General features: G+C 44.7%; 1 protein-coding gene across 4 annotated transcripts in view; it reads right to left on the reverse strand.

The window, feature by feature from the left end:
* DPP6 (dipeptidyl peptidase like 6) overlaps positions 1-27,035 on the reverse strand; it is a 2,068,973-nt gene that overhangs the window by 15,256 nt on the left and 2,026,682 nt on the right. For all 4 annotated transcript variants that reach the window (XM_073677704.1, XM_073677702.1, XM_073677705.1 and 1 more), the window contains 4 exons: positions 11,191-11,385; positions 10,449-10,503; positions 6,144-6,246; positions 1,906-1,973 (listed from right to left, as the gene is read on the reverse strand). In XM_073677704.1, the coding sequence (XP_073533805.1) occupies positions 1,906-1,973; positions 6,144-6,246; positions 10,449-10,503; positions 11,191-11,385 (421 nt within the window). The remainder of the gene's footprint in view (positions 1-1,905; positions 1,974-6,143; positions 6,247-10,448; positions 10,504-11,190; positions 11,386-27,035) is intronic.

The following is a 27,035-nucleotide window of genomic DNA, read 5'->3' on the forward strand; positions in this document are numbered from 1 at the left end:
CTCGGAGCTCGGCCCGAGCATACTGGGACAGAACATACTCGCTCAACCCTATTTAGGAGCCGTATTTCATTATAATGATAATAAAGTCTAATTTTATTTAAAAAAAAAATCCAACAAGATCACAGGTTAAAGTATATCAGTGGAATATCTAATAAGCACAATTAAATCAAACAAAAGCAAACTATATCAGTATAAAAATTGTAAGCGGCTGGTATTTTGTGATGATGCAAAGTTTAAGTCTGACAATATTTTCTGCTGTGCCAAGGATCCTGACAAAGATACGCTTCTTAACCTGGAGTCTGCTGCCAGTTCAATGATTGTCATTCTACATCAACTAAGGAATGTGCTCTTCAGACCTGTGGGGGCATCACAACCTTGGACCAGACCTCAATCACATGACAATAAAACTTTCACACTCCTTATCTATGAACTGCTCCAATATTTACAGACACAACTCTTTCTCCCCCTCCCATACTAAACAGTTCTGCTTCACATCATTTGTCTCATCTATTGCATTATTCTTGTGCCCTGCTGTGTATAAATATGTGACTCTTCAGATTTTGTGTTATACTATGTCTGATTGTAAATGGCTTCACATCCAGCTGGATGAATGTCTCAAGTGGGGTACCACAGGGCTCCGTCCTGGGACCTGTATTGTTCAACATCTTTATCAATGATTAGATGAAGGAATTGAGGGTAAACTGATTAAATTTGCTGATGACACAAAGCTAGGAGGGATAGCTAATACTAGAGAAGAGAGAGAGAGGATTCAAAAAGACCTAAATAAACTGGAGCAGTGGGCAGCAACCAACAGAATGGTTTTTAACAGGGAAAAATGCAAAGTACTACATCTGGGCAATAAAAATGATAAAAGCATATACAGAATGGGAGGAATAGAGCTAAGCAACAGTACATGTGAAAAAGACTTAGGCATACTAATAGATCATAGACTGAACATGAGTCAACAGTGTGATGCAGCAGCAAAAAAGGCAAATACAATTCTGGGATGTATTAACAGAAGCATACAGTCTAGATCACGTGAAGTCATTATTGGTCTTTACTCCTCTTTGGTCAGACCTCATCTGGAATACTGTGTACAGTTTTGGGCACCACATTTTAAAAAAGACATAGACAAACTGGAGCAAGTTCAGAGAAGAGCGACCAGAATGGTGACTGGTCTGCAAACCATGTCCTATGAGGAACGGTTGCAGGATTTGGGAATGTTTAGCTTGCAAAAAAGAAGACTGAGAGGAGACTTAATAGCTGTCTACAAATATGTCAAGGGCTGTCACATTGTAGAAGGATCATCTTTATTCTCATTTGCACAAGGAAAGACTAGAAGCAATGGGATGAAACTAAATGGGAGGAGACACAGATTAGATATTAGAAAAAACTTTTTGACAGTTAGGGTGATTAATGAGTGGAACAGGCTGCCACGAGAGGTGGTGAGTTCCCCTTCAATGAACGTCTTCAAACAGAGGCTGGACAGACATCTGTCTGAGATGATTTAGTGAATCCTGCTTTGAGCAGGGGGTTGGACCAGATGACCCAGGAGGTCCCTTCCAACTCTATCATTCTATGATTCTATGATTCTATGATGAAGAGGCCTGAGTAGTCTCGAAAGCTTGCAATTTGTTACCATCTTTTCAGTTAGCCATTAAAAGGTATCAACCACTGAGGACGCTTAAATGTTAATATAGTTCCATGATTGTGATTCTAGCGTCAAGTTTTAGTATCTTTGTTGCCTTCTAGTGTCTGCAACTGGCTGTAGCTATAAAGCTGCTGATGTGGCTCCCGAGTCACTGCTTGGGAAACATGCATATAGCAATAGATGCTGAGAATAAGTCAAGTTACATAAAATAATGTTAGTCCGTGCCAAAGCATGTGTCTCTTAAATACACATACCTCATATGCCCCGTAGGCTCCATTATCAATGGTATGTAGTCCCAAATATCTTTCCGAAAAAGCAGATGCTTAGAGAAAGAAAACATATTTAGACTAGAATCTTTTTCTAGGAAAAAACATTACAAGTAAATATCTTATTTGGAATACAATGGAGAAAATGACATTTAAAGAGAACAACTTTAAAGAGACCAGCACAATTTTGTAATGCAAAGTAAAGGCACAGCTGTAATGGTGCTGTAATACTGATGAAATTGGTACCTTTGGTGAAGAAATCTGCTTTATGGTTCACCTTTATCACCATTAGAATTTTCTGCTAATTAGATTTCGGTGCACAGAGGCTGGACTGTGCACTGGGTCTTCTCCTCCATGTCTGTGATTCCTCGATCCCTCTGCCTGCTCCTCTATTTGAAGAGGCCATTTCAAACACAGGAGGGAGGTCATTAAAAAGCAGTGGCCTGTTATTAAAAGACTGGAGGCAGGCAGAGGGGCCGGGGACTCACAGACAGGGTGGAGAAGACCCAGTTCACAGTCCAGCCCCTGTGCACCGAAATCTAATTAGCAGACAATTCAATGGTGGTTATAGAAGAATTACAAAGCAGATTTCTTCACCAAAGGTATCAATTTAATTAGTATTACAGTGTCATTACGCCCAAGTATTTAGATGATAAATTCATACTGGCAGGTTCTCTTTAAATAATGTGACCATAGATGAGACATAATATTAAAAATAATCACTACCTTCACATTATTATCAAAATGTATTGAACATGTATTGAAATTGATTATTGGTAATTCAATAATTTAACTGTGATCTGTATTAGATGAGCCAATGAATCCTCCATAGGAATAAAGCTTGGCCATATATCATCATTTACTGTGAGCCAGAAAACTGTATTGACTCGGCCCAATGGTTCATGTTTTGTCATCAAGGAGAGGGGAGAACGCATTGGGCATTGAAACTCCAAGTGACTAATTCCTATCTTCCCCAATATGATCTGTCAAGAGGAGAGTATGTAGGCTTTCATGTGCATTAGATGAAATGAGCGGGTTCGGCTGGCTTTCATCTAATATGTATGGGGGGCCTTTAGGCACATTGACATTGTTAATTGAGAGTTTTGTCTCCATCAGGAAAAACAGATGTACAGAGTTTTGCCTGTTGCAGGCAAGAACATGACAAGACCAAATTATTATGTTATATCAAAAGCTGGGCTGCCACAAGCTATACATCCAGCAAAAAAAAAAGTTTTTCTAACAATTTTCCCAGTAGTGTTTATCTCTTCATTGTAATTAATGGACACTGTGAATATTTCATGATAATATGCATCATCTTAATGATTAAAAATTATTACTTGCATTTAAACTTGAGTATTTCTTTTAGTATCTTTTCATTAGTTTCAAAACATAATGTTTATGAGGTGAAAGCAATATACAGTGGGGAAAAAAAGTATTTGAAACATTGACGATTTTGCAAGTTTTCCCACAAAGAATGGAGAGGTCTGTATTTTTATCGTAGGTACACTTCAACTGTGAGAGACAGAATCTTAAAAAAAATCCTGAAAATCACATTGTATGATTTTTACATTATTAAATTGCAATTTATTGCATGAAATAAGTATTTGATACAATAGAAAAACAGAACTTAATATTTGATACAGAAATCTTTGTTTGCAATTACAGAGGTCAGACGTTTCCTGTAGTTCTTGACCAGGTTTGCACACACTGCAGCAGGGATATTGGCCCATTCCTCCATAGACATCTTCTCCAGATCTTTCAGGTTTGGGGCTGTTCTTATCCCACAAGGTGAGATCTTGCATGGAGCCTCATAAATAGGAAGATTGACAGTCATCTTGTGTTTCTTCCATTCTCAAATAATTGTGCCAACAGTTGTTGCCTTCTCACCAAGCTGCTTGCCTATTGTTCTGTAGGCCATCCCAGCCTTGTGCAGGTCTACAATTTTGTCCCTGATGTCCTTAGACAGCTCTTTGGTCTTGGCCATGGTGGAGATGTTGAAGTGTGATTGAGTGCGTGGACAGGTGTCTAACGAGTTCATACAGGTGCAATTAATACATTAAGAGCTTCTTAAAGAAAAACTAACAGACAGGTCTGTGGGAGCCAGAATTCTTGCTGTTTGGTAGATGATCAAATACTTATTACATGCAATACTATGCAAATTAATTATGTAAAAATCATACAATGTGATTTTCTGTTTTTTATTTTTAGATTCTGTCTCTCACAGGTGAAGTGTACCTATGATAAAAATTAGACCTCTACATTCTTTGTAGGTGGGAAAACTTGCAAAATCATCAGTGTATCAAATACTTATTTTTCCCACTGTAGCAACAATAATTTGCCAAATCACAGGTTAATGGTCTGAGTAACACTTTTGTCGACCAAAATAGATAAAGGCAGGCCTGACCTAATGTATAGGGAAACAGGTATAGGTATGGTGGTTGCAGCCACTTTAAAACATTTTTTCACTACTTGGACAACCCCTTTTGAATACCCATATCCCCGATCAGTAAAATAATAACAGCTCCGTAAATAATAGCAACTCTGGTGCCAGCGCCATACCAGCGGTGTTGGTTCAGGCTCTCCCAGGGCTCATATGACATTATTATGTCACACGATTACTGAGGCCAATCAACTCTGGCTTCACTCTCCCCTCCTTCGGCCAAATCAAGACATCCAGGGGAAGTCAGAGTAGCTGCTGCCCTCCCACTTCTTCCAGATGTCAATTATATCCGTAGGAGAGCAGAGTAAAGCCAGCACTGATTGGCCGTGGGAATCACGTGACATAAGAATGTCACATGATCCCCGGGAGAGTGGTGCCACCATTGGAGGTGAGTATAAGTATTCTTATTTTACTGGGGGAAACATAGGTATCCAGAAGGAGTTGTCCGAGTAGTGGACAACCACTTTAAGGCTGGAATCACACAGCCAGATTTCTTGGCACTTTTTGGTTCAGTTTTGATTGCTGTGTTCTATGGGTCTTTATTTAATTAACTAAATTCTTAGATACAGGCTTCCTTAAGACTAAAGACCCCGTCACACTTAGCGACGCTACAGCGATCCCGACAACGATACGACCTGTCAGGGATCGCTGCTGCGTCGCTATGTGGTCGCTGGTGAGCTGTCAAACAGGCAGGCTCACCAGCGATCAGGGGAGCAGCGACATCATAGAAAGAATCTTTCCACGATGTCCTGCTCCTGGTTACCAGCCTGCTGAAGCAGGAGCAGGCTGGTAACCATGATAAACATCGGGTTACTAGGGGCACACGTGCCCCTAGTAACCCGCTGTTTATCATGGTTACCACTCTGCTACGGTGAGCGGGAGGTTACCGCTCACCGTAGAAGAGTGGTAACCATGATAAACAGCGGGTTACTAAGTGCGCGTGCGCCCCTAGTAACCCGCTGTTTATCATGGTTACCAGCCTGATCGCTGGTCCCGCTGGTCACACACAGCGATGTGTGCTGACCAGCGGGAGAGCAAAGACCAAAAAATGGTCCAGGACATTCTGCAGCGATCAGCGACCTCACAGCAGGGGCCTGATCGCTGCAAAGTGTCACACATAGCGACATCGCTGGTGAGGTCGCTGTTGCGTCACCAAAACCTTGACTCAGCAGCGATCTTGCTAGCGATCTGGCTATGTGAGATGGGGGCTTTAAACTTTTTTTGAGTAAGGGTGTATTTACATTTACCAATTTTATTTAGTGGTGAAAGACCACCAATTGGTAAATATTTGGTGATCAGTGGTTGTTTAAAAGCCTACTTAAACAGGCAGACCACTCTTCAGATGCACACTGAATGATCTGATCGCTCAGTGCGCATAGGCTCCCATTGTTCTTGACACAGCGGGGCTTGTTTACACAGATTAATGCGCTGTCAAGAATAATGATTTTATGAGCAAACCAAATGATCATTTCACCTGAAGAATGAGCATTTTTTCGTTCATTAGTTCATTGGCAGCCTATTTAGACTGCATGATTCTGGTTCATGATAATCGAACAGCGTAAATGTACCATAAGACTCTATTCTTAGTAGCTTTGGAAGTCATGACACTGTGATGGATCTGACCTTATGGAATTTCTATATTGCACTACTTTTACCATTAAAAACATCAAAGCCTTGACAGAATTTACCAATGCAGACGTGAACAGAACCTAAATATTACATAAGCAATACAATATGGTAGGAAATAAAAAAAATCTAAAATATTTTGTAAATGTGAAATCCTTACCATATAGTTTAAAATCTGTTATAGGAGAAAGAGCTGAGCCACATGCAAATAGATCATCTGTCATGGATGTCACGAGTCGTGTGCTCAAATATCCTCCATATTCCTTTACAATGAGAAAAAGATTTAGAAACAACTTTTTTCTTAACTTCATAATTTTTTTTTTACAGGATATAGATCAGTATTGATTAAAATACAGAAAACTGCACTCAGTGACCATTCCACATTAATATTTGTAATGCTACAAATTGAGGGTTGAACACAATAGGAGAACATGAGCAGAGCCGATGTCTTAGTAGCTGGTACCATCTGAACAGTGTCCACAGTTGTAATGCCAAATCCCTAATGTAGTGTCTTTAAAAAGCAAAGCTGTCAAAAGCATAGCACTCAAGAGGAAATTAATAATATCATTATTAATAATAATAATAATAATAATAATATTAATATGATATTGGAATTATCAACAATTTTTTAGTTAAACATTTTTCTAGGATGATTTAACACTGGGGCTAAAATTTGTTCAAATTAAATAATTTGTTTAAAGAAAACTCAACTCCTTTTCTAAAAAAGGCGGCATAGCAAACACACGATGGGCACAGATCAGATAGCTTTTCACACCTGGTAATGAGCTGTGACCCCAGGCTGAAGACTTGTTTAGCCACATATTTACCCAGCAGCCATCACTGCAGTGAAAAATGTAGCACTTAGAGATGAGCAGATCTTTTCAAATTCAAAATATCACAACTGCTGCACCCAGTAAACTAAGTGATACATCACTGGAATCAGGGTCTTTTCTCCTATATTATGCTGTTCATAGATGAAGTAGCAAAAACCCGGTGACAGATTCCCTTTGAATTCAAGTTTGCTTCCTTTAATTATTTGCCTTCATCAAGTCTTAGTATGTAAAGTTTAAATTGATCTCATAGTCTTTTCATTACAGTTTTTTTTTAAAAAATTTCTAGCAAAGTTTTGAACAAGTCTATTTGGAATCTCTAAATACAAACACTCAGAAAAGCTGCAATTAATGCTCATATGCTGATTGTGCAAATCTCCTCGCCGAATAAAAAATAAATGGAGATAATCTGAAGTAAGAATATTAGACATGGCTATGCATTAATGTCACAAAACAGATTGAGTTTAATCTAAAATACCCGAATACTACATCTCTGCGGTGTTTGTGTACAATAAGTGAGAAATCTTGTTATAATTCCCGCTAAAACCTCTTGTCAATAAAAGTTGAATTAGTTTTAACTCCAAACTCATCCAAACCTAAAAACTATGAATATTTAACAAGTCAGGCTGAGTGGTGAGCGAGTGAAAGGTGAATATAATTGTAGATTTACATCATTAAACATAATCTGATTCTAGGATTCAGCAGAAATTGTAAATTAGAGTCAGACAATTATGGCTTGGACAAAATAATGTGTTTTATCTGCAAAGGAAATATTCAGAAAACACATAGATTGCATAGTAATCGTGTTCTTACCCTAATTATAAATGTAATTTGATAAGAGGCTTTATAGTATCAGTGCACAAATAATGTGAGCCGAACTGATTGAAATCATCCACTCATCAATAAAATATTTGTTGATAATTGTGTTTTGTAAATCATCATCAGACATAAAAGCAATTATACTGCACAAAGTATGAATCATTTGCACAGGGTAGCCTGCAGGAAGCTAGGTCATAGAGATTAAGAATTTTTATTAACCTGCTTGCTTAATGAGCAACTGCTGTCAAACCGGTGAAATATTTTGCATCAAACTTTATTATTACATTTGGATTATGCTGAAGTTTATTCTAAACTAACATTTGGAAAAAGAAAACTCAACAGCTTTTCTAAAAACTGCAGAGTAGCAAACACCCGATCAGCAAAGATCAGATAACTTTTCACACCTGGTAATCAGCTGTGGTCACAGGGAGGAGACTGGTTCAGCCACACATTTACCTTGCAGCCCTCACTACAGTGAAACTGTAGCATTTAGAGATGAGCAGATCTTTGCAAATTCAAATTCACCAACTGTCAAATTTTCCCAAGAAATTAATTTTGTGTTGAATAAATTTGCAAATTTCAATACTGAAAAGTTTGTAATTGCTCAGAAAAGACACGCGGGGGAGGGGAGAGAGAACCTCGCTGACCATAAGAGCTTACACTTCACAGGCGAAAAAGGGAATCCCACTGACTATAAGAGCTTACAATTTACTGACGAGAGAGAGAGAGAGGACCCGGCTGATCATAAGAGCTTACACTTCACAGGCGAGAAAGCGAATCTCACTGACTATAAGAGCTTACAATTTACCGACGAGAAAGAGAGAGATAGAGGACCCTGCTGATCATAAGAGCTTACACTTCACAGGCAAGAAAGAGAGGATCACGCTACCTATAAGAGCTTACAATTTACAGGCAAGAGAGAGAGAGAGATAGAGAACCCTGCTGATCATAAGAGCTTGCACTTTAAAGATGAGAGAGAACCCAACTGGTCATAAGAGCTTACACTCTACAGAAGAGAGAAAGAGAGAGAGGACCCCGCTGATCATAAGAGCTTACACTCTACAGAAGAGAGAAAGAGAGGACCCCGCTGATCATAAGAGCTTACACTTTAAAGGTGAGAGAGAACCCAACTGGTCATAAGAGCTTACACTATACAGAAGAGAGAAAGAGAGAGAGGACCCCGCTGATCCTAAGAGCTTACACTCTACAGAAGAGACAAAGAGAGGACCCCGCTGATCATAAGAGCTTACAGTTTAAAGGTGAGAGAGGACCCAACTGGCCATAAGAACTTACACTATACAGAAGAGAGAAAGAGAGAGAGGACCCCGCTGATCATAAGAGCTTACACTCTACAGAAGAGAGAAAGAGAGGACCCCACTGATCATAAGAGCTTACAGTTTAAAGGTGAGAGAGGACCCAACTGGCCATAAGAACTTACACTATACAGTAGAGAGAAAGAGAGAGAGGACCCCGCTGATCATAAGAGCTTACACTCTACTGAAGAGAGAGGGAGGACACCGTTGACAATAAGAACTTACACTCTACAGAAGAGATAGAGGACCCTGCTGACCATAAAAAGGTTACACTGTACAGAATTGAGAGACTTACCCAGTGACTCTGGAGATGGAAAACAACTGCCGTAGCAGCTGTGCTCGAATGGGAACCTCTGATTTTTATTGGCCCAGATACTGACCACAACTGTACAAGGTGTGATAATCCGTAAGATGTCATAGCTGTTGGGCATTATGGAAAGGCCCACATGGCAATGTAAAATGATGTTAGCCTGCTCTCTGATGCTTCAGCAAGTTTTTTTTTTGTGAATCGTGATTCGAATCTCAAAGTGTTCAAATTCGTGTGAAACCGGAAATTGAACCTAAACTCATTCCTCTGCGAATCGATCTGCTCATCTCTAGTAGCATTACATGACAGCCATTCAGGTGAACAGACATCTATGAAATTCTTGGATGTGCCAGGAGGTTCTCTATTTTCTCTGATGCCCATATTCTTTATTAGGGGATATGGTCATCAGATGACCTGATTCAACAACCCCTTAAAGTGGACACAGATGAAAGGTGTAACGGCACTAGTGATCCACATGGTACAAGGGGCTTCTCAAACTTCTTTACATTGGAGCCTCTCAATATTGACTAAGGTAATGCCTGGACCTCACCAGACAGACCAAGATGAGGAATGGGCCTCACCATTGTAGTGGACGTTTGTGTTCAAATTAAATAGCTTTCTCACTAAACATTAAAATTAGTATAAGTACATGTGTCAACTATGTTGCTAAACTGGAGATTGTTGATGTATAGAAAGGACTGTGTAGCATAAGATTACTTCTTTAAGCTCTTCTCCTGAGCTGCACCTCACAAATAACTATGGGGAACCTCACTGGTAGGCCAGCGTCACAGTTTGAGAAGCACTAATCTGTAGTGTAATGGAAAATATCTAATGTTAAAACATAGTTATGGCTGAGAAGTGGCCAACGAGAAGATCAGACCTTATGGTGAACTTTTCCTTCCAACACATCAACCATGTGTATTATGCTACCTACAAAATCAACCTTCACTGTCCTTCATAGACTGGAATATATTTTCACAAACCAACTAAGAAAAGCCCAAATCCTCTTGGGTGATGTAAAATTTATACCAAGCTTTACCTTTTGAGATCTGTAGTAGTAGGATGGTCTGCGAATATAGCAGACAACCCATTGTTTGCAGAAGATGACCATTATCACGTTGCATTGATCTGTTGTGATATGTGGTTCTATATTTTGTATTATCTAATTCAAGTATAATGTAATAATGAAACATTACCTTTCCAAATACACCAACCCTCGTCTTATCTATATATTGGTATTTTAATATTGATCTGTAGTAAAGAGAGAGAAATAAAAAGGAATAATCATAACTTCATAAAATCAAACCATTTGCACAAATCATTAGCGTATGTGCTACTTGTCCTGTATCAAAAAACTACTCAAACAAATGCGTCTATTCTTCATGTTTTTATATCAGTTTTATGGATTTAAAATTTTCAATTTGTGCACAAAAATTTTTGCAACTTTATGGCCTTTTTATAGTGGCCTTGACACTTTTCTAAAAAGGAGCCAGAGCTTATTGGAAGATATGGGAACAATAGAAATCAATTCTCTTTAGCAAATGTTATGTGCAGACAAGAGCTTCAACAATGGAGTTTCCACCAAGTTAATGCTGATTTTGTTGCAGATTTCATTGAAGAAATGCTGCAGATTTTTTGCAGCTTTCATCATTTGCATTTCAAAAAATGATATTCGCAGCGATAATAAGCAGCATAAATTGACATGCTGTGGATTTAAGTATGTGGATGAGAGATCATAAAATTTCATCCACAATGCTGCTACTGTATTACATATTGGATGGCTCACCCAGAAAATCTGCTAAATATAAACCCTGTATGGACATTGCCTCAGATTGCATATGCAACAGTGATAGACCATAAGAAAAGGACAGCTCATCTGTAAATCAGTGTTTATTTCTGTAGTAAATCAACTACTGACGTTATGTTATGTGTACATACCCCAAAGCTGACAATTGGTCTTTTTCTTGTAAACTTCCAAGTTCTTTTCTCACTTCATGTAAAAGCTTTGTGCCTTGATAGCCACTTCCACGTCCATCAAACTTTACTACTACAACACTGAAAGAGCTGACCAACGCTGTTATCCAATTCACTTCAAACTTTTCTGAGGCACTCTGACTTCCAGGACTGCCATCTCTATGAGAGAGAAAAGATGTCGTTTTAGTAAAGGTTAGTGTTGAGCCGCCCCCGTAGTGTTCGAGTTCGGTTCGGTTCGTCGAACACCCGTGTGTTCGCCGAACTGTTCGTCGAACACCTTCGAACACCGTTAAAACCAATGGCAGGCAAACAAAAACACATAGAAATACATAGAAAACACCTTCAAAGGTGTCCAAAAGCTGACAAACTGCTCAGAAGACAAAACTAACACATGGAAAAGTGACAAGTACATATAGTCATGCGAAAAGAAAAGAGGTGGAGGAGTAAATGGAGGGGGAGACACAAATATAGGCATGTCATGCCCTTCTAAAATCCAAAAAGTGAGAAGCCGACACGTTCAGTCCGCTCCTGCCCGTGCCACCTCCGTGTCGCCGGGTTTGTGCCAGAGCCACGGTGAACCCTGACGGCCAGCCCCCCTCTCCCAATACTGGTGCCTGTCCGCTGGTGGGTCGAGCGAGCCCCCCTGTGGTGGAGGCAGCTCTAAGCTTTTTAATTTAAATTGTCTCTCTAATTTGAATGAATACACTTTAAATCCATTTACAAGGATCTATTGGAGGGCAAGTCTCATGCCAGCAGCCGCGTAATTCCAGCTCCAGTAGCGTCCACTAAAGCTGCTGCAGTTAAAAAGCTTTTATAAGGATCGAGCTCGGCTGTCCACCGCAAGGCATCCTACTGCCAGTCCCAGCCCCTATGCCTTGGGGTGCCTCCTGATGCTCTTCACTGAGTGTCCCGTGGTCCCGAAGCATTTCCTTTGAAAAAATTAAGTGTCCAAACTACAGATGGTGTAGCTTGCTTAACAGCCGGGATAATCCGCTGACTAGCAGACACTGCTACTAGGCACAAAGTATTTCCTGGGCTAGATGCAGTTAAAAATTTGTAATTAGATACTCTCGTTGGATGCTGAGAAAGCATTCCATAGAGTCTCCTGGCACGCCATATATGATTCTCTTAAAAAGCTTGGGGTAGGGGTCTAGGGGACCCTTTTATAGCCAAAATCACGGCCCTGTATCACAATACGTCACCTAGGCTGAAGATAAATGGAACTGTAGCACCCTGAGGGCTCGGTTGCTACAGAGGTATTGCACCTCACCCAGAGGTGTGATATCTCACTCTCAGGTAAGGATGGAGTGTGGATCAGGACCCGACACCTGCATGCATTACACCACATTGCCGTGGGGCAGGGCGACCAATATGCCTCTGAGATGGGCACGACAGTCCCTGTCCCTGGCTGGAGTGGGGGGAGGGAACACTGAGGAAGGGGAACCCTGTAGTGCAGGAGCAGGGAGGAAGCAGTTCCTGGGTGCATTGAGAAGGGAGTATAAAAGGTGGGCACCATCTTAGTTCAGTGCAGAGAAGTCTGAGCAGAAGTGGCAGGGAGCAGGGGCTCTGCATGAGCTCTGCTCCGGAGGCGGGCCTAGTAACAGAGGCCCAGGCCTGGAAGAGGGAGAAGGAAGGAAGAGGAGCGGAGAAGGCTCCAGGAACGAGGAATGAAGGGATCCCAGGGGTGCGGACGGGCGAGTCGCCACCGCACGCCCGAATCCACCTGCGTGGAGGGGTCAGGCCAAAGGGGGAGACCGGTCCCCGAAACTAGTGGAGGCAGGAAACGACCCTCAGCTAGAAACCGGAGGCTCTGACATTTTATGTGGCGCAGCCCCTCGCTACACCCGCTAGGAAGGCACCACATAGGGTCAGGGAAACTGGGGCCAAGTTTACCAAGAGGAGGCCCGAGGCAGCCGGAGAGAAGGGTTGGTAAGAAAGGCCAGACAAAGGACACACAAAGGGGGTCCTGTGAAGCGCTCCAAAGTTATCTGGGAGTTGTCTGAGCCCCTCACCTGGTGAGCACAGTACAACGTGGGCAGCCGTTACCTGCAGACGTGGTCTGGATAATAAGAACTGTGAGTAAAGGCCCTGGACTGCATCACTGACTCCGTGTCGTTACTGCTGCTGCCCTGCACCATCACCCCCCATCCTCCGCATACACTGCCCTGAGGCTATACTCCTCCCGTGGGGAGTTATGCTACGCTCTGCTGCACCCACACCAGCCTCAGCGGTCTGCCCTGCAGCGGCGGTTCACTCTGACCGCAATCCACGGGTGGCGTAGTCGGACATTTAAACATCAAAACCACATAAATAGTTCTGCCACTGGTTTGACCACCCTGAGCCACGGAACCAGGTCGCCACCACGAAGACTACAACCACCAGCATCCACCAAAAAGGGTCCGGCTCCGGGTGTCCCAAGGCCCAGGGGGTGCATCAAAACATTTTCATCACCTTTCACAATCACCAATGGGACAAGGCAGGGATGTCCTCTGTCCCCTCTCTTATACATCCTAGTGACGGAGCACCTGCTCTCATCAATTCGCCATAACCCCAATATTAGGTGGATTGAGGTGGGAGGCACCGAGTACAAGTGCTCTCTATTTGCTGATGATGTCCTAGTATATATCACTCAATCACATATATCCATCCATGCTGTTATGGCTGAAATAGATCACTTTGTTACATGGTCAAATTTTAAAATCAATGCAGCGAAGTCTGAGGCCCTCGATGTCTCCCTCCCCAAATCCATATAGGATTCCATCCAGTCCAACTTTCCCTTTGCCTGGCCCTCACAGGGTATCAAATACTTAGGAATTCCTATTCATAGAGACCTCTCCCATCTATGTTATCTTAATTTTGGGCCCTTTATTGAACAACTCCATACAGACCACGGTGTTCCAAATTATTATGCAAAAAGTGTTTAGGAGTGATAAGGGAAGAATTTGTTTGTTTGTCAGTTAAACTCATTGATGGTGATGTGTGTCAGGGCTCTTTATATCACTGTAAGCAATTGCAGACACCTGTGCTAATTAGTTTGGCAGGTGTGTCCAATGAAAGGCAAGACTACTTAAGAAGGCTGTCTCACATTATTAAGCAGCCTACATTTTCTGCCAAAATGGGAAAGAAAAAGGATGTGTCGGCTGCTGAGAAGCAACAAATTGTGGAGTGTTTAGGTCAAGGCATGACTACAATCAACATTGTGCGATGATCAGGATGAAGTGTCTTGGCAATCAAGAAGTATGTAGCTGATTCACAGTACACACGTGTGCGTGCTGATAAGGGCAAATTGAGGACTCTTTCCTACAGGCAATTACGTCAGGTTAAAAGAGCAGCGGCAAAAAAGCCTTGTCATAGCAGCAGACAAGTTTTTGAAGCTGCTGGTGCCTCCAACGTCCCCCGAACAACAAGATGCAGGGTCCTTCAGAGGTTTGCAGCTGTGCATACGCCATCCTGTCGACCTCCTCTATCCACTTCACACAAGCAGAAACGGCTCCAGTGGGCTAAACATTACATGAAGACTGATTTCAAAACTGTTTTGTTCACGGATGAGTGCCGTGCAGCGCTCGATGGTCCAGATGGATGGAGTGGAGGATGGCTGGTTGATGGACACCCCACGCAAACACGGCTACAGCGCCAACAAGGAGGAGGTGGAGTAATGTTTTGGGCTGGAATCATGGGGAGAGAGATTGTCGGCCCCTTTAGGATCCCTGAAGGCGCTAAAGATGAACTCCATAATGTATGTGGATTTTCTCAAACAGCACTTCCTGCCATGGTTCAAGAAGAAGAACCGTGTATTTCACAGCAAGATCATTTTTTTGCATGATAATGCACCATCTCATGCTGCACATAAAACATCTGCATCTCTGGCTGATATGGGCATAAAAGGGGACAAACTTATGGTGTGACCCCCATGCTCCCCTGACCTCTACCCCATTCAGAACCTCTGGAGCATCATCAAAAGGAGTGTCTATGATGGCGGGAGGCAGTTCACATCTAAGCAACACCTCTGGGAGGGTATTCTGTCCTCATGCAAAACAATTGAAGCAGAAACCATCCAAAACCTGACAAATTCAATGGACGAGAGAGTTCAGAAGCTCCTTTCGAACAAGGGGTCCTATGTGAAAATGTAACATCACCTAGAATAAAGTTTTGAGTTGAAAACTGTTTGATTTCAGTTTCTAATAACCTGCTAATGCTTATAATTTCAAAAATGACCATTTTTTTGGTCTTTATTAAAATGAAAAGGTTGATCGAAAAGTTTGGGGGATCTAAGAGTGTGGCAACCCAGTAGTCATGATTACTTCGAATTCTGACAATATGAGGGTCATGTTGCAGGTAGTGCAGCAAGAAGGCACTTATGTGTCTTGCGCATCTCGGAGCCCCAAAATTATTTTCCGGGCTAGATGCAGCTAAAAATTATTATTAATTTTAAATCTGGTGGAGCTTAGTATAGATGGCCTAATAGGATCAGTGCTGCACACTGCTACAAAGCCCAAATTATTTTCCAGCTAAGATACAGATAAACATGATTAGTAATTTTAAATCTGGTGGAGCTTATTATAGATGGCCTTATAGAATCAGTGCTGCACACTGCTACAAAGCCCAAATTATTTTCCAGCCAAGATACAGATAAACATGATTAGTAATTTGAAAGCTTAAAACGGTTGGTAGGGTGATTTTAACCAATCATCAAGCTTTTACTCTCCCCAGGATGACACAGGGGTAGAAAAGTCGTTTCGGATCCATGATTTGTTCATCTTTATGAACGTGAGTCTGTCTACATTATCAGTGGAGAGCCGCGTGCGCTTATCTGTCAGCACACCACCAGCAGCGCTGAACACACGTTCAGACAGAGCGCTGGCTGCCGGGCATGACAAGATCTCCAAGGCGTAAGTGGCTAGCTCCGGCCATTTATCCAGATTGGAAGCCCAAAAAGAGCAAGGGTCCAGTGACACAGTCATGGCTTCAATGTTTACTTGGAGATACTCCTGTACCATCGTCTCTAGGCGTTGACTATGTGTCAGACTTCTTGTCTCCTGTGGCCTTGCAAAGGATGGGCTAAAAAAGTGGTGAAATGATTCCGCAAAATTGATGTTACCAGCAGATACTGTGGTTCTGTTACGGTTTGAGTGCTGAACACTTGACGGTCCCACGGTTGGCAAGTTGGAACTGTGAGATTCACTACGTGCACCACTGGTGTTTTGTGGAAAAGCACATGTAAGATTCTGCAACAGTCTCTGCTGATACTCCTGCATGCGTGCATCCCTTTCTATGGCAGGAATAATTTCGGCAAATTTACTTTTGTACCGGGGATCTAACAGTGTGGCAACCCAGTAGTCAGGATTATTTCTAATTCTCACAATTCGAGGGTCATGTTGCAGGTAGTGCAGCAAGAAGGCACTCATGTGTGTTGCGCCTCCAGGAGCACCAAGTCCCTGTTGTGTTGGTGGCGAGGTAACAATCAAGCTTCCTTCCTCTGTCCTCTCCCCCCAACCTCGCACAACAGAAATGTGATCAAGGTCTCCCTCATCTGATGAGTCTTCCATCAGTTCGTCCTCCACTTCTTCCTGGGCTCCTGCACCTTCCTCACTAGTTTGGCTGCTACCATGCGCCCTGGTAAAACCATCTCCCCCACCCTCACATGCCTGCCGCCTTGGTGCTGCCGACCGTCTGGACCTTGCAGATGTTAGCCCTTCCGCATACAACTCCTCCTCCTCTACTTCCTCCACCTCCTCTTGTGCCACCACCTGACTCCGAATTCTGTTTAACATGTGCTCCAGCATGTAAATCACCGGAATAGTCATGCTGATAATGGCATCGTCAGCACTAAACATCTTCGTCGCCATTTCAAAACTGTGCAGAAGGGTGCATAGGTCCCTGATCTGAGACCACTCCTCCAGCGTGATTTGCCCCACCTCTGGATCTCGTTGGCCCAGGCTATACGTCAGAACGTATTGCACCAGGGCTTGTCGGTGCTGCCACAGTCGCTGCAACATGTGCAGAGTTGAATTCCACCGGGTAGGCACATCGCATTTTAGCCGGTGAAGTGGCAGGCCCAACGACTTCTGTAGAGATGTAAGTCGCTGAGCTGCGGGATGCGAATGGCGGAAGTGAGCACACAGCGACCGTGCCCTCTGCAGAAGGCCATCTAGTCTGGGATAGTGGGCTAAAAATTGCTGGACAACTAGGTTCAACACGTGAGCCATACAAGGCACGTATGTGACATTGCCCCGGCGAAGGGCCGCACCCAGGTTTGCAGCATTGTCGCACACGACCTTCCCTGGTTTCAGGTCCAGTGGAGACAACCATTCATGAAATTGGTTCTCCAGAGCTGACCACAACTCCTCAGCTGTGTGACTCACATTTCCCAGACATTTCAAAGTAAAAACCGCCTGATGACGTTGAGCCCTACTGCCAGCATAGTAAGGAGGTGTGCAGGATCCCTTCTGCGCAGTTAGAAAGCTTGTGGCATGACCAGACAGGCTTTGGGTGCAGGTGGAAGACCGAGAGGAGGTTGAGGAGACAGAAGCAGTGGAGGAACTTTGACATAAAGAGGATTGACGCACAACTCGTGGGGACGGCAAGACTTGGACAGCAGCCCCTTGTCCTGCTGTCACCATAGTTACCCAGTGCCCAGTCAGCGACATGTAACGCCCCTGTCCATGCCTACTCGTCCAAGTGTCTGTGGTGAAATGCACCCTGTCACACACAGAGTTTCTCAAAGAAGCGGTGATGTTGTGTGCGACATGCTGGTGGAGCGCAGGCACACCTTTCTTTGAGAAGTAGTGCCGACTGGGCATCTGGTACTGGGGCACTGCGACGGACATAAGGTCTCGAAAATCCTCTGTGTCCAACAGGTGTAAAGGCAGCATTTCTGTAGCCAAGAGCTTGCAGATGGTGAAATTCAACCTCTTAGCTTTCTCATGGCTAGGAGGAAATGGTCTTTTACTTGTCCACATCTGAGGGACCGAGGGCTGGCTATTGTGCTTAGACGGGGTTGATAAGGGTGTCCCCGGCAAACTGCCGGTCTGTGAGGAAGATGCAGGCGGACATGTTAGGTTGCCTTGATCCAAAGGTGGTGCTATCGATGTCGGACAGCGCTCAACACCAGCTGGTGTTACCACCTCCAAAGAAAATGATGACCTGCCAATCACGCTGGCTGTTGCGGGTAAAGAGGTGGCAGGTCTGCGCCCCAAAACAGGTGTGACTGCTGTCCCCCCAGTCACAGAGGATGAAGAGGCCGCGGATGCACAAGATATGGCAGACGGTCGTTGGCCCGGCCGGCTAGGCCGCATTGTAGCACACTGAGCTTCCCACTGCAACTTATGCTTCATGTCCATGTGCCGGTTCATGCATGAAGTACTCAAACTATGTATTTTTTGGCCTCTACTTAGCTTTTGCTGACAAATGTTAAGGATAACACGAGTTGGGTCATCTTTATCGATCTGAAAAAATGCCCAGGCTATGCAAGGCTTAGCACCCATGCGACCTGAAGAGCCACCACGACTTGTGGTGAGAGGCAGAGTTGTGTTTGAGGATGCAGTTGTTGACGTGCTTCCAGTACTACGTCTCTGTCCAGGAAGGCGCAACCTGACCTCGTCGTCACTAGCATCTTCCTCCACCTCCTCTGCTGACCTCATCTCTTGGCTGACTGTGGGTTGACAGTAAGTGGGATCTCCAACCTCATCATCATCACCCTGTGCGTTATCACACCCGTCGTCCTCAGAGCCAACCTGTTCCTGCCCTGACAAAAAACTAAAGTTGTCGCTCCAATCAGGTATTTGAGTCTCATCATCGTCTTCCTCATTGTCTCCACCAACAGGAGTTACAGTTTGGGAATGATGGTCTACATTATGGTCAGAACCTTCTGCGTCTGGTCCTGGATCCGACTCATAAAGATTCTGGGCATCAGTGCAGATCATTTCCTCGTCTGGATTCACAGAAGCGCTGGAGTCGACCTCTGATTCCCAGGCTATAGTATGAGTAAACAGCTCTGCAGACTCAACCATCTGTTCTACCTCATACTCAGACGGGCAGCTGGAGATTTGGGAGCTGTGAGGAAGCAAGTGCGATTGGGGTGACACCTTTGAGGACTGGAGTATTTGTGATGTTGAAGTTGATGTGGAGGAGAGACCACTTAAAGGAGCACTTGATATCCGTTGAAGCACCTGCTGTTTTTGTGCCTCATCTGGAATTTGTAGCGATTGGCGTGGCCGTAAGAAAGGGATCTTATCACATTGTCCGCTAAAAGAAGTAGACATTTTAGTTTGGCTGGAAGATGGTCTTTCTTCTGCAGATGTTACTGTTGCTTTAACACCTACCCCACGGACACAACCTTTTTTCCCCTTCCCAACACGCCTATTCCCCTTTCCACCAGCAGCAGGCCTTTTTCCACTCATTTTGGTGGTTAACTAATTCACAACTCTGGAGTTGTTTGCACAAAAAAACAATGGATGGGAACCGAGCAGAGCTGAGTGGCCAAACTGTGGTATTAGGCCAAAACTATTGGCTGGGTTAGATGGAGAAAAAAATTATATTCGATTTGCAACCTGATGGAGGTCAGTATAGATGGACTAATAGAACAAGTCCCACACACAGCTAGAAGCCCAAATATTTTTTCAGAGGTAGATGCAGAAAAAAAATATATTCAGTTTGCAACCTGATGGAGGTCAGTATAGATGGACTAATAGAGAAAGTCCCACACACTGCTAGAAGGCCAAATATTTTTTCAGAGCTAGATGCAGACAAAAAATTATTTTGAATTTGCAACCTGATGGAGGTCAGTATAGGTGGACTAATAGAACAAGTCCCACACACAGCTAGAAGCCCAAATATTTTTTCAGAGGTAGATGCAGATAAAAATTATTTTTAATTTGCAACCTGATGGAGGTCAGTATAGATGGACTAATAGAGAAAGTCCCACACACTGCTAGAAGGCCAAATATTTTTTCAGAGCTAGATGCAGATAAAAATTATTTTTAATTTGCAACCTGATGGAGGTCAGTATAGATGGACTAATAGAGAAAGTCCCACACACAGCTAGAAGCCCAAATATTTTTTCAGAGCTGGATGCAGAAAAAAATTATATTCAGTTTGCAACCTGATGGAGGTCAGTATAGATGGACTAATAGAACAAGTCCCACACACAGCTAGAAGCCCAAATATTTTTTCAGAGGTAGATGCAGATAAAAATGATTTTTAATTTGCAACCTGATGGAGGTCAGTATAGATGGACTAATAGAGAAAGTCCCACACACTGCTAGAAGGCCAAATATTTTTTCAGAGCTAGATGCAGATAAAAATTGTTTTTAATTTGCAACCTGATGGAGGTCAGTATAGATGGACTAATAGAGAAAGTCCCACACACTGCTAGAAGGCCAACTATTTTTTCAGAGCTAGATGCAGAAAAAAATTATATTCAGTCTGCAACCTGATGGAGGTCTGTATAGATGGATTAATAGAACAAGTCCCACACACAGCTAGAAGCCGAATATTTTTTCAGAGGTAGATGCAGAAAAAAAATATATTCAGTTTGCAACCTGATGGAGGTCTGTATAGATGGATTAATAGAACAAGTCCCACACACAGCTAGAAGCCCAATATTTTTTCAGAGGTAGATGCAGAAAAAAAATATATTCAGCTTGCAACCTGATGGAGGTCAGTATAGATGGACTAATAGAGAAAGTCCCACACACTGCTAGAAGGCCAAATATTTTTTCAGAGCTAGATGCAGAAAAAAAATTATATTCAGTTTGCAACCTGATGGAGGTCAGTATAGATGGACTAATAGAGAAAGTCCCACACACTGCTAGAAGGCCAAATATTTTTTCAGAGCTAGATGCAGATAAAAATTATTTTTAATTTGCAACCTGATGGAGGTCAGTATAGATGGACTAATAGAGAAAGTCCCACACACTACTAGAAGGCCAAATATTTTTTCAGAGCTAGATGCAGAAAAAAATTATATTCAGTTTGCAACCTGATGGAGGTCAGTATAGATGGACTAATAGAACAAGTCCCACACACAGCTAGAAGCCCAAATATTTTTTCAGAGGTAGATGCAGATAAAAATTATTTTTAATTTGCAACCTGATGGAGGTTAGTATAGATGGACTAATAGAGAAAGTCCCACACACTGCTAGAAGGCCAAATATTTTTTCAGAGCTAGATGCAGATAAAAATTATTTTTAATTTGCAACCTGATGGAGGTCAGTATAGATGGACTAATAGAGAAAGTCCCACACACTGCTAGAAGGCCAAATATTTTTTCAGAGCTAGATGCAGAAAAAAATTATATTCAGTTTGCAACCTGATGGAGGTCTGTATAGATGGATTAATAGAACAAGTCCCACACACAGCTAGAAGCCCAATATTTTTTCAGAGGTAGATGCAGAAAAAAAAAAAATATTCAGTTTGCAACCTGATGGAGGTCTGTATAGATGGATTAATAGAACAAGTCCCACACACAGCTAGAAGCCCAATATTTTTTCAGAGGTAGATGCAGAAAAAAAATATATTCAGTTTGCAACCTGATGGAGGTCAGTATAGATGGACTAATAGAGAAAGTCCCACACACTGCTAGAAGGCCAAATATTTTTTCAGAGCTAGATGCAGAAAAAAATTATATTCAGTTTGCAACCTGATGGAGGTCAGTATAGATGGACTAATAGAACAAGTCCCACACACTGCTAGAAGCCCAAATATTTTTTCAGAGCTAGATGCAGAAAAAAATTATATTCAATTTGCAACCTGATGGAGGTCAGTATAGATGGACTAATAGAATGATGCTATGCCCAAAAGATTTTACTTCACTAGGTTCAGTAAATAATTGGTATTCTATACACAGGTGGTATATCTTGCAACACAGATAGGCTACTCCACTGACTAACACATTCTGCAATAGGCCAAAAAGGATTAGCTTTGCTAGATTCAGCCAAATGCTGTGAAAAAAACTTGCACAGCACTGGCACAGACCTGCCTGGCAAAAACTGATAGGGACTGATGTAACCTAGTCCTGAAAAGGACTGCAATTACAATTAGTCTTTACTCCCACAATCTATCTATTTAAGAGCACAGACCTGCCTGATAAAAGTCGTAGGAAATGCTGTAACCTAGTCCTTAAAAGGACTGCAATCACAACTATTCCCTACTCCCAAGCTATCTGTAGATTTGTGCGAAAATTGGCTTGAAATTAACAAGGTATAGCGCACACAGCAACAGCGGTGCCGTCTAACACGCAGCTGCAGCAGTGAGAAAATGGTGGCGACGGGGAAAATGGCTTGGTCTTATAGGGCAAGGACATGTGACATACACTGCCAATGACACATGCCCTTGCTTGTGTGAAAAAAAGCACTTCGCTCCGTGTGTGCGCTGCTGATAGGCTGACAGACTGCACCTCCCCACTGCAAATGCGGGAAAGAGAAAAAAAAATGAAGATCTTCATTATTCCTGCAGAGATCCATCCCCTGCCCCTCCCCCCACCCCGCTGTACACTCAAACTGCGTATTAACATTAATTTTCATCATTACTGAGAAAAAATCCAGTTATGATTTTGGTGCACGAACAGTTATCGAACATAACCTCGAACAGCCGAATTTTTCTCAAATCATTCGTGTTCGCCGAACGGCTCGAACACCGCCCAAAACAGCTCGAATTTGAGATTGGCGAACAGTTCGAGTAGAACAACGCTCATCTCTAGTAAAGGTATTTGTTTGGCTATTTTGGGAAGGTATTTTGTGCTATATACTGGTATCTGGTGCTACTATTGGAGAGGTATGCTGTGCTGTATAGTGGTATCTGGTGCTACTATTGGAGAGGTATGCTGTGCTGTATAGTGGTATCTGGTGCTATTGGGGAGGTATGCTGTGCTGTATAGTGGTATCTGGTGCTATTGGGGAGGTATGCTGTGCTGTATAGTGGTGTCTGGTGATATTGGGGAGGTATGCTGTGCTGTATAGTGGTATCTGGTGCTATTGGGGAGGTATGCTGTGCTGTATAGTGGTATCTTGTGCTATTGGGGAGGTATGCTGTGCTGTATAGTGGTATCTGGTGCTATTGGGGAGGTATGCTGTGCTGTATAGTGGTATCTGGTGATATTGGGGAGGTATGCTGTGCTGTATAGTGGTGTCTGGTGCTATTGGGGAGGTATGCTGTGCTGTATAGTGGTATCTGGTGCTATTGGGGAGGTATGCTGTGCTGTATAGTGGTGTCTGGTGCTATTGGGGAGGTATGTGACGCGCCCCCTGGGCCATGTTCAAGGGATACCCGGAGCCGGATCTGGATAGGGGTAGTAGTCCTTGTGGCGGTGACCCGGTCCGTGCCCAGGGTGTCAGACTAAGTGGCGGTGTATTAGTAGTAGATGTAGGACGACTACGCCACCCGTTGAATGCAGCGAAGGAGCTGCCGCTGCAGGGCAGACCGCTGAGGCCGGTGGTAGGATTGTGCAGCGTGATAGTATCACCCCCAACGGGAGGGGTATGGCCTCAGGGCAGCTGACGTGGATGATGGGGGTAGCAGGAATCACTCAGAGACGATGCGGTGTAGTTCAGGGTCTTTACTGGTGATAAAGATAGACCCTCCCGGAGTACTGGCTAGCGATCGGGGCCTGGTCAGTCCTTGAGCAGATGGGATCTCCCCTGGCCAGGCGGAGTTGTAGGCCTCCCAAACTGACTGTACTCTTCTGGCTACCTTGCTAGAGGCGGGTATAAGTAGCCCACGTCCCTGAGTGTACCGTGTGGTGCTCACCCGTATGGCCGGTGACTCGGGGCCTTCTAGTGGCGTCCGCTCCACGATGGCGGTGCTGGTCCCACGCGTGTGACCGTGCCTTCGGGTTTCTTGGCCAGAGGACCTGAAATCCCCTGCCGGTCGGTTTCTGCCGCTGGGTAGGAGTTAGTCCCCACAGCCTTGGACTCCGGGTCCGGTGATAGCTTCTCAGTCAGGGCGAGCTCTGCAGCTGCCAGCCCCTGACTCCTTGTAACACTGCTCCCACAGAGCTCCTGATGTTTCTTCCCATAGCTGCTTCTCTTTTCTGTCTCTACTTCGGGCATGGCCCAGGAGCTGGGCCCAGCCGGAGCCACAGCTCCCTGTCAGCCCTCCTGGCTGTACTCTCCCTCTGAACACTCTAACCCTGCCTCAGCCCCAGTTTTATATAGGGGAAGTTCTTCCCCTCCCAGGACTGGGCAGGAGGTGTGGCATGCATAGGATTCCTGACCAAGAGACCTCCCACCTGCTCTCAGACATAACATCGCTGTCACTGTGGAAACCAGACCCCTGGGGTGCCACATTCCCCCCTAGTGAAATTTAGTACTCCGGGACTAAACATATTTTTAGAAAAACATAACAAGGTATAACAATAATGATACAATAAGAAAAACACATAAAGGTGGTCACGACATGTCCGTAACCGGGTGCAGTCTTTGAAGAAAAGCAAGGTGTCCATTTCACCAAAACAGGGAGACGTAACCAGGTAGGGGTCTGTCCTGCCCCGAGTCCTTAACAGTCTTTAGTCCGTCCTGGGTTACGCGCCAGCTATGTACAAAGGATTCCCGGTAAATCCACCAAAGACTCCCATAAATTACTAGAAACACATAATTATTTACAGGATATGGCCGCTCTCAGTCCTCGGCCAGGTAGAGGGAAAGAACGACCGCTCTCAGTCCTCGGTCAGTGGGAATAAGGGATGGCTGCTCACAGTCCTCAGCCTGTTTTAAGATAGGGGCACATGGGGAACAATTCACTAATCCCAACGGGGCCATATTTTAATTAGCAGCAGTCCTTGTACCCTTACGGGTAACTATTTACAGCTCTTCATTCACGCTACTTCCCTTCAGTAGCTATGTCCTCTTTGTGCTCTCTCCTGAGGGTAGTCCTCAGACCCGTCCGGGTCCTCTTGGCTTTCCTTGTATTGGTAGTACTGCAGCTCCTCCTCGGTTAGCTGGGTTAGTATCTCTGCGACAGTCCTCCTCCCAGGTGGCCAGGACTTTACCTCCCTTTGGGCTGCCCCGGTTAATTGGGCCACCAGGATGCTCACTTTTTGCTCCTCTGTGAGGGGGTACACCTGGAAGAGGCTATCCAGCTTTTCTCTAAAGTCATGCAGGGTATGTGACTCCCCTGAGTACTGGGGTAGCCAGGCTGCCCCCGGGATATAGGGCATGGTGAAAGGCATGATCGCAACAGCGGTGGCGCTGGCGGGGGTTGAAGCGGTGAAGCTCTCCTCCGTATCCGACATCCTTCTACCCCCTAGTGGACCGTGGCCTACCTTGCGATGACCCTCTTCCGTAGGCCGCGGCTCCGCAGTGGATCGTCAGGGTTTAGGACCTTCCGTCGCGCTCCTGTGACGTCGGCGTCTGCTGGGCTCCTTCCAGGACCTTACGCAACGTCCGGACGTGAGGCGGGGCTTCAGTTCTCGTGCGCTTTCGGAGTCCACGCCCCTGTTCTTCCCGCGCGGCGTCCTCAAGATGGCGTCCAATGGCGGGAAAACTCCACGTGTGGCGGGAAGAAGGCTGAAGATGGCGCCGGATGGCGGGAAAACTCCACCGATGGCGGGAAGGAAGCGGAAGATGGCGCCGGATGGCGGGAATCTTCACCACAGGTAAGTTTGAACAGTCTTTTTCAGGCACGCAGTACCCGGTGATTGCGGGCACGAAATCCTGCCGACTACGCCAAAAGTTGACGCGCCCCCTGGGCCATGTTCAAGGGATACCCGGAGCCGGATCTGGATAGGGGTAGTAGTCCTTGTGGCGGTGACCCGGTCCGTGCCCAGGGTGTCAGACTAAGTGGCGGTGTATTAGTAGTAGATGTAGGACGACTACGCCACCCGTTGAATGCAGCGAAGGAGCTGCCGCTGCAGGGCAGACCGCTGAGGCCGGTGGTAGGATTGTGCAGCGTGATAGTATCACCCCCAACGGGAGGGGTATGGCCTCAGGGCAGCCGACGTGGATGATGGGGGTAGCAGGAATCACTCAGAGACGATGCGGTGTAGTTCAGGGTCTTTACTGGTGATAAAGATAGACCCTCCCGGAGTACTGGCTAGCGATCGGGGCCTGGTCAGTCCTTGAGCAGATGGGATCTCCCCTGGCCAGGCGGAGTTGTAGGCCTCCCAAACTGACTGTACTCTTCTGGCTACCTTGCTAGAGGCGGGTATAAGTAGCCCACGTCCCTGAGTGTACCGTGTGGTGCTCACCCGTATGGCCGGTGACTCGGGGCCTTCTAGTGGCGTCCGCTCCACGATGGCGGTGCTGGTCCCACGCGTGTGACCGTGCCTTCGGGTTTCTTGGCCAGAGGACCTGAAATCCCCTGCCGGTCGGTTTCTGCCGCTGGGTAGGAGTTAGTCCCCACAGCCTCGGACTCCGGGTCCGGTGATAGCTTGTCAGTCAGGGCGAGCTCTGCAGCTGCCAGCCCCTGACTCCTTGTAACACTGCTCCCACAGAGCTCCTGATGTTTCTTCCCATAGCTGCTTCTCTTTTCTGTCTCTACTTCGGGCATGGCCCAGGAGCTGGGCCCAGCCGGAGCCACAGCTCCCTGTCAGCCCTCCTGGCTGTACTCTCCCTCTGAACACTCTAACCCTGCCTCAGCCCCAGTTTTATATAGGGGAAGTTCTTCCCCTCCCAGGACTGGACAGGAGGTGTGGCATGCATAGGATTCCTGACCAAGAGACCTCCCACCTGCTGTCAGACATAACATCGCTGTCACTGTGGAAACCAGACCCCTGGGGTGCCACATATGCTGTGCTGTATAGTGGTATCTGGTGTATTGGGGAGGTATGCTGTGCTGTATAGTGGTATCTGGTGCTATTGGGGAGGTATGCTGTG

The sequence above is a fragment of the Phyllobates terribilis genome, unplaced genomic scaffold (genome assembly GCF_046119375.1).
Source record: "Phyllobates terribilis strain yellow unplaced genomic scaffold, ASM4611937v1 Scaffold_4__5_contigs__length_816908805, whole genome shotgun sequence".
In the NCBI taxonomy this organism is placed as follows: domain Eukaryota; kingdom Metazoa; phylum Chordata; class Amphibia; order Anura; family Dendrobatidae; genus Phyllobates; species Phyllobates terribilis.